Source organism: Procambarus clarkii, chromosome 68 (assembly GCF_040958095.1).
Source record: "Procambarus clarkii isolate CNS0578487 chromosome 68, FALCON_Pclarkii_2.0, whole genome shotgun sequence".
In the NCBI taxonomy this organism is placed as follows: domain Eukaryota; kingdom Metazoa; phylum Arthropoda; class Malacostraca; order Decapoda; family Cambaridae; genus Procambarus; species Procambarus clarkii.
Genome location: NC_091217.1, coordinates 3,781,986 through 3,790,849, shown reverse-complemented (window position 1 = coordinate 3,790,849; position 8,864 = coordinate 3,781,986). Strand labels below are relative to the sequence as shown.

The 8,864-nt window shown below is 42.8% G+C and overlaps 1 protein-coding gene across 1 annotated transcript; it reads left to right on the top strand.

The window, feature by feature from the left end:
* Window positions 1-4,505: 4,505 nt before the first annotated feature.
* LOC138355609 (uncharacterized) lies at window positions 4,506-6,794 on the top strand. The gene is made up of 2 exons (XM_069310922.1): window positions 4,506-4,886; window positions 6,735-6,794. Exons 1-2 carry the CDS (start codon window positions 4,506-4,508, stop codon window positions 6,792-6,794), a joined length of 441 nt encoding a protein of 146 aa, XP_069167023.1.
* Window positions 6,795-8,864: the final 2,070 nt, after the last annotated feature.

Genomic DNA, 8,864 nt, shown 5'->3' with positions numbered 1-8,864 from the left:
TAGGTGAACAGAGGCATCAGGGTGAAAGAATCTCTGCCCATCTGTGTGTGTGTGTGTGTGTGTATGTCTGTGCGTGTGCTTACCTGATCTATTTACCGGTACCTGATCTTCCCACCAGTACCTGATCTACCTACCTACCTACCAGTACCTGTCTAAATATACCAGTATTTACCTAAGAGTGACAACAAGGGCGTTGAGTTTAGCTCCTCATGCCCCCTTCTCCTAATCTTTTGGTACCTTTGCTTGCGTCGTGATGTACCTTTGCTTGCGTCGTGATGTACCTTTGCTTGCGTCGTGATGTACCTTTGCTTGCCTCGTGATGTACCTTTGCTTGCGTCGTGGTGTACCTTTGCTTGCGTCGTGATGTACCTTTGCTTGCGTTGCAAAGCATCTTTGCTTGCGTTGCAATATTCCTTTTCTTATCTGGTGTTGAGGATGCTGTTTATGGACGAGACGTCCACGAACTTTCTGTATATGTTAATTTAATACTAGTAAACAATTCTTCAGTGAAGACTGTGGTAATCCAGAGCATTATAGGAACTCCCCTTAGCAAGAGAGACAAAGAAAATTCAAATTTCATTCCAAAAGGAAGGCTTGAGGGAGGAAAGGAGGTGATAGATGATGATAATAAATGGCTGAAAGGGTTTCAGAAGAGGATTATATACATAAATGATATTTAATCCCAAGTTAGAACACAAAACAATGGAGTCAAGTTGGGTGAGATTTTGATTTAGAAAATGAATGTTGGAAATGATTGGCAGGCTTCAGGATTATTGACATGTCAGGAACTATAGACAAAAATAGGGTAATTAGACGGAAGCTAAGACGAACATCTTCAGTGTGTGAGTGTCACACTAGGGGAGGAAGTGTGTTATGAGAGAGGGACACACTAGGGGCAGGAAATAGGGGACACAAGCGACATTCACTATTAACAAATGTAAATATGTCAAGGCTAGTGCAGGTGGTGGTAGCGGGATCAACAATGGCTAGAAGCTGGGAGACCAGGAGCTGAATCTCGATGCTCTCAGAAACGAGCAAGTTAGAGAGGCGAATCCTTTATAATTTCATACGTAAATATGATAGAGGAATGAGTCTGAGGTTAGACAACCAGCGACTAGAAAGGCGGAGTCCAAGAGCAAAAGCTTGATTCTAAAGGGCCAAATAGCTCCTTATAAATAGATGAGTTCGCACACACACACACACACACACACACACACACACACACACACACACACACACACACACACACACACACACACACTCACACACACTCACACACACTCACATTTCTCCCTACCATTTTAGGATTCTTTTATTCAACATTAACAACAGAGAGAACTTATTGAGACCTATAAATTCGCTCTTCTCTTCCCTTCTCATTTCTCCTCTCTTTCCCCCTCTCCTCATCTTCTTTTCCCCCTCCCCCCTCTCCTCTTTTCCTCTCTCTCCTCTCCATATCCGCCACTTGCTGAAGAGGTGATGCTTAGCTAATCAATCCCACGAGTCAATTTACAGGTCTTAGCGATGGAAACTCTACGAATTACAGCTTTAATATGCACCCACAACCATGAGGTCATGTGCTCTATTTGTCTACACAGGAGGGTACAGGAGCAGACTCCTGTTGACTCCTGTTAACAGGCTGAGAGCTTGCCCTTCCCACAACTCATGGTAAGCCTTACTAGTTTCCTTACCTTACTAGTTTCCTTATTAGTTTCCCCTGGAACACGATTTCCAGCCAACCCACATGTTTACAACCAGGGGGGGGGCCCAATTACTGCTAGGTGAACAGAGATGGATATTTAAAGGATTGGTACATAGGGAATCCTCCCTACTCCGGGACTCGAACCCAGATAAAAATGGATGGCGAGGCGTCGAGTGTGTTACCACAGCGCGCCACGAAGTTGGTTTTTGTTACGCAGGTTTGCAAGGCTGTTACACTCTCACTGGTGGTGGAAGGTAGTTAGGCGGGAGCCTCTCTCTCTCTCTCTCTCTCTCTCTCTCTCTCTCTCTCTCTCTCTCTCTCTCTCTCTCTCTCTCTCTCTCTCTCTCTCTCTCTCTCTCTCTACTGAGTCACCTGAGTCTCCAACTGGTTGGAGACTCAGACTAGCCGGTTGGCTAGTCTGGTGGCGAGCCCAAACGATAGCCCCAAAGTGGGGACAGGGGGGGGGGGGAAGATGGGGGGTGGGTGGGTGTGGGTGTCGCGAAATGTTTCCTGATAGGTCGTGGAGCCCTAAATTCTGAATAACGTTTCCTGATAGGTCGCTAATCCCTAAATTCTGAATATATGTGAATTGTCGACAATTAGAAATTGGTGAGAAGCCTCATTAGCCCAGACTTAAAAATGCCCACACCTGTAAAACTTCGAGATTTTTCACCGGAATGTCTAGATACCAATTAAATAGGGATGAAATGTCCAAAATAGGCAGGGGTGTAGGAGTGAGAAATTCCCAGTAATTATATAGTAATATAACGTCTGACTATATAATATAGTCACGTCAGGAACTATTTTATATACTATCTAGCCTGACTATATAATATAGTCAGACTAGACTATATAATATCGTAAGGTATCACAATCCTCTCCGATACCTTTTAACGTTACTTGAGAAACTATTAAGGTCGTAGAGTGGAATCGAACCCTGCTTCCCTTGATTCGCTTAGCACACGCACTACCGACTGGGCCATGATGAGAGGTTGTATAATGGGATCGAACCCGTGGCCCTGGACTCCTCCCCAGGCACTACAAATGCCTGGGGGACTACGTATGTTATGTTCTTATAAGTATATTATTCTTGTGATTTCATTGTGCAGAGAGAGAGAGAGAGAGAGAGAGAGAGAGAGAGAGAGAGAGAGAGAGAGAGAGAGAGGGAGGGAGGGAGGGAGGGAAAGAGACAGAGACAGAGAGAGAGAGAGAGAGAAAGAGAGAGACAGAGAGAGAGAGAGACAGAGAGACAGAGAGAGAGACAGAGAGAGAGAGAGAGAGAGGAAGCAAACTTCTTACTCGGTCTAATATATGTTAATTATAGACATAATTCTCCAGTTGTAATCACTTCCGGGAGTACTGGAGGAGCTGGGGATAGTTCAAGACAGAAACTTGGACACTCAGTGCAATAGTTTCAGGCACAGCTTCTCGTTTGGACTTGAGGAAATCTTCGGTTACCAAATGATTACAAACTCTATGCCTTAATCATTAACAACATCTCAGGTATGGGGAGAACAAACAACGGTTGGATTAAAGACTGTATGATGCAGCTACAGATGTATGTATGATACAAAGCGTTGTATAATGAAATAAGGCTTAAGGTATCAGATTAAGGCTTTCCCCAGCCAGCTAAACTTATCGAAAACCACCCTCTCCTCCCCCTAAGTGAACCCACAATACATCTTTAACTATAGAGAACCTATTTACTGCTAGGTGAATAGGGCACCAGGTGAAAGGAGCCGCTCCTACCCGCTTCTGTCCAATCGAGGGAGTCGAACCCGGGACCTTTCGCTTGTAGATTACAGAGGTCACTTGATTAATATTTTGGTAGTTATCCTCTTTAAGTTCTAGTTAAGTGTAGGTGCTCATGAAAGTGTAGATCTCTTGTAGCTATGTTGATGAATATCAGTGCTCAGTATAAGGCTCTAGATACTGCCTATGACACTGATTTCCACTAATTTAGAAGTTGTTTGATGGTGGTCGAGGTGGTGGAGGTGTTGGAGATAATAGTGAGGCTGGTGATGGTGCAGGTGGTGGTGTTGGTGATGATGGTGAGGCTGGTGATGGTGCAGATGGGGGTGTTGGTGATGATGGCGAGACCGATGATAGTGAAGATGGTGATATGGGTTGAGTTCGTGATGATGATATTGCAAACCCCCGGCGAGATCAATGGTCAGATCAACGAAACTTAACCCATTAAAACCTCCAACAAATAACCATTCCCCTCCAACCCCATCTCCCCCCCCCCCCCTTAACCAAACCCCCAACATCTCCCTCAATCCCAATAGAATATCCAAGAGGATCAACTCGCTCATATTCCTCATATCCCCCCACAAAAATAATTTACACCAATATACCTCAAAGAATGACTAAAGTTAATCCCAGGAATTAGAAACCTTTCGTATATTGAGACCTCATACTTGCTTAACATTCTCTAGAAAAAATGCGCACTTTCTTAGAATCATTATAAAATTAAAAGGATTCTTAAACAATTTTCACTCTAATTCTCAGAATTTTTGTATTTCGCTTCCTCAATTAGTTTATACTGTGTAAACTAGTTTTATACTAGTTTATACTATGTGTATGAATAAACTTTATAAAACAAGTGCTTTATAAAGTGTTTTATATATGCTTAATAAGCGAGTGTAAACTAGTTTTTTTCACAGTATAAACGAACGAAAACAGTAGAAATAGAAAATAAAAATATCCCCCACGCAGACAACGAAACAGTATAAATCTGCCGTTGGGAGAATCGCAGACACGAAAACAATCGTCTAAAGGGAAGGATTGAAAAGTGGAAAATATGGTTTCTTATCGGGCGAGGCTCTGCCACACGGCCCACAGGCAGCAGCAGCAGCAGCCAAGGCCAAAGACCGCCGCAGACAGCAGCAGCCAAGGCCAAAGACCGCCGCAGACAGCAGCGGCAGCCAAGACCAAAGACCGCCGCAGACAGCAGCAGCCAAGACCAAAGACCGCCGCAGACAGCGGCAGCAGCCAAGACCAAAGACCGCTGCAGACAGCAGCAGCAGCCAAGACCAAAGCAAAGACCGCCGCAGACAGCAGCGGCAGCCAAGACCAAACACCGCCGCAGACAGCGACAACCAAGACCAAAGACCGCCGCAGACAGCGACAACCAAGACCAAAGACCGCCGCAGACAGCTACACGGCAATACAAAAAGTCAAAGTTTGGCATATGTACAAATTCATTTGTACATATGCCAAATTGTTTTGTAAACTAACATTGACCAAAATAAAAATAGCCCTTTCTATCATAAACACCAAATCATTTTAGAAGAATATTCACAACTTATTTCGATCAGTTGCGGAGCTTGCAAAACCGACTTGGAACCTAGACACTCTGAAACACAGTGTAAAAAATTTAGAAGTTTTGCCATGAATTTGATCCTGGAAATGTAAGACTAGAACAATATGACTAGATTAAGTAAAAAACCCACAGAACTTGCAAATGCTGGAGTGAGAAAGAAGTAGGAAGGACATGATCACAACGTACAATATACCGAAATACAAAGCGTTCAGCTTTGATTCCAAATCGACCGAGAGATGGAAACTGCAATGACTGGTGTACTGATAAATAATTTGTCTGGCGCCGAGACGAGCTCATTAGTAAAGTTTAAATGAATATTAATATAATATTTGGGTTAAACTGGATGGTAAAGAAATCCTTTTAAATAACAGGATTAATACATCTCATAACTCACATTCTTTGAGCAGATGAGGGGGTGGGGGGGGGGGGTGCAAACAAGCAACATTCATTTGCATTCTTGGTCAATAAAGCCAAAGGTAACCCCATTCCTGGTCAATAAAGTCAAAGGCAACCCCATTCCTGGTCAATAAAGCCAAAGGCAACCCCATTCCTGGTCAATGAAGCCAAAGGTAACCCCATTCCTGGTCAATAAAGCCAAAGGCAACCCCATTCCTGGTCAATAAAGCCAAAGGCAACCCCATTCCTGGTCAATAAAGCCAAAGGCAACCCCATTCCTGGTCAATAAAGCTAAAGCTAACCCCATTCCTGATCAATAAAGCCAAAGGCCGCACCTTACTACAACGAACAGAGCGTTTCAAAACATTCTCACAAAATACAGCCTTCAGAGTATGACTTGAACACGTAGAGTGAACTGGAGGAACAGGTTTGTCGAGTTTTGTTGTTTTTAGATTAGTTCATATATTATGCACCCCATACCCACCCCGTGAGCGGTAATGGAGCAGATTACAGAGGCACATAATGGCTTTAGACACGAAGCTCCTTAACTCGTTTAGCTAAGCGAGTTTCAGCACTAAATGACCTGGTTACATAGTTAACATGTTAAATATATCAACAGTATCTTCACAGCTTAATCCAGCTAACATCACCGTGGTGGATCTCCTTCCAAACGCGGAAAGTGAGAGTTTGTTGGGTGAGTTAGTTACATAAAATGTTAATGTGTGTATTATGCACCCTACGGTCCATCCAGAGGGCGGCGGTGGATAGGTTGTAATCATCTGCATGCACGATCGACTGTTAGCAAATTGGGGATAATTGGCTAAAGGTCCTGCTGGTAGTAGATAATTCTGAATAAAGGTTACACATTTCTTAAACATTTATTGAAGAGTTTATTTCTAAACTCATATATATTTTCTATTTTTTTTTTTTTTACATTCCTTCTCATAGTTCAATTAATTTTACTGACACGGTTTGCATTTGGTTAGGTCTACACCATCAGATAAAACAGACTACCAGAGATATAACCAAGTCTAGGCCGTGCAGTTGGGGTACATCTAGGAGTCCGCTGATTTGACTAAATGATCCACAGACATGTATTCACCTGGTTATGTTTGCGGGGGTTGAGCTTTGCTCTTTCGGCCCGCCTCTCAACTGTCAATCAAATGTTTGCTAACTACTTAATGTGGCTAATGTGGCTCTTCTTGCATGATAGTATGATGATAGATGGGATAAAGAATGTAGATTTCACTCTATCTCAAATGAAGCAAATTTAATCAACAGTTTTAAAAGTAGATTTGATATAACTTACAGAAAATTAATAATGCTGTTATCAGCAGACGGAAATTTATGAGAGATTACTTCTTATCCTAAATTAACATTGGATCCACACATACAGACATTGCATATTTCTGGATTGCCAAAAAGCCTTTGACACAGTACCGCACATGAGACTGCTATTCAAACTTGAGAGGCAGGCCGGAGTAAGCGGAAACGCCCTAGCTTGGGTAAAGAATTACTTAACAGTCAGGAGCCAGAGAGTAACAGTCAGGGGTGAGAAGTCAGACTGGCGAACAGGTACGAGTGGAGTACCTCAAGGATCGCCACTGGGACCAGTTCTATTTCTAATATACGTTAACGACATGTCAACCTGAGTCTGGTCCTATATATCGATGTTGGCGGATGACGCGAAACTAATGAGACGAATTGTGACAGATGAAGATTGAAGGATACTCCAAGAGGACTTGAACAAAAGGGAGAGATGGCCAGATAAATGGCTACTGGAGTTTAACACGAGCAAGTGTAAAGTTATGGAAACGGGACTAGGTGACAGGAAACCAATGGGACAGTACACAATGATGAGAAACTACCTTCCTGTGACGATTCAAGAAAGAGACCTGGGAGTGGACGTAACATCAAATCTAACTCCCGAGGAATATATAAATCGGATAACGACAGCGGCGTACTCTATGTTAGCAAAAGTTAGAACGTCATTCAGAAACTTAAATAAGGAGGCATTCAGAGCGCTTTATACAGTGAAAAATGTGGGTTACACAGTGGGCTACGTGAAACCAGTCTTAGAGTATGTCGCCCCATCATGGAGCCCCCACCTGAAGAAACACGTTAGGAAACTGGAAAAGGTTAAACAATTTGCCACGAGGCTAGTCCCGGAGTTGCATGGGATGAGATATGAAGAGCGACTGAAGGAACTGAACCTGACATTATTATTATTAACATCTTTATTGACAAAATTAATTACAATTTTGCCTAATCTGAGGATTTTGATAGTCTTATTAAATTGAGGATAATGCTAGTATTCACTGTCACGCAGGACAGAGGGTTATACATAAGACAATAGGCCTAAACTGTAGGCTGGAGCACATATATATCATGGTTACAATCAATGTTTTAATGTGTGGATATGTGAAAACAACTTTCTACTGTGCACTGCCACACAAGGGCAGGGATGGGTTCATAAGTGATACAGCTTAGAATATAAATAAAAATTGTTCTTCATTCTTTAAAATGGACAAGCAAATTTTGGGTAAATTGTTAGGATGTCGTCCAGAACACCTGAGTCAATAAAATAGTTACACAGTTGGTGGTACAATAGGCCAGGAGGTCTAAAGTCCTTTACGGTTTCAAATTCATCAATATAGTGTTCTAGTGAATGCATTAAAGGTTTATCACAGAGTTTATGAACCTGACAACGTTAGAAAAAAGGAGGGAGCGGGGAGATATGTTATCAGCGTACAAAATGTTTAGGGGGGGGGGGATTGACAGAGTGGAAATAGACGAAATGTTTATACGGAATACCAACAGATCGAGGGGACATGGGTAGAAGTTGGAAACTCACATGAGTCACAGAGATGTTAGGAAGTTTTCTTTCAGCGTGAGAGTAGTGGGGAAATTTAATGAACTAATGGAGTAGATTTTGGAAGCAAAAATTATTCATAGCTTTAAAACTAGGTATGATAGAGAAGAAGAACACGAACCCTTGCTTTAAACAACCGAAGGCGGGATCCAAGAGCCAGCGCTCGATCCTGCAAGCACAAATAGGTGAATACAAATAGGTGAGTACACACACACACACACACACAGGGGCATCCCAGCTGAGTGGACAGCGCTCGGGGGTCGTAGTCCCAAGGGGCCCCGATTCCATTCCCGGCCGAGACAGAAACAAATAGGCAGAGTTTTTTTCACCCTGATGCGCCTGTTCACCTAGCAGTACAAAAGGTACCTGGGAGTCAGACAGCTGCTATGAGCTGCTTTCAGAGGATGTGTGTGTGTGTGTGTTAGAGAGAAATATATGTTCTATACGTAATAAAGGAAAAAATAGATTGGTTAGAAAGGCGGGGTCCAAGAGCTAATAGCTCGATCCTGCAGACACAAATAGTAAACACAGTAATCACATAGACACCAGATTACCCGTCAACATGAGAG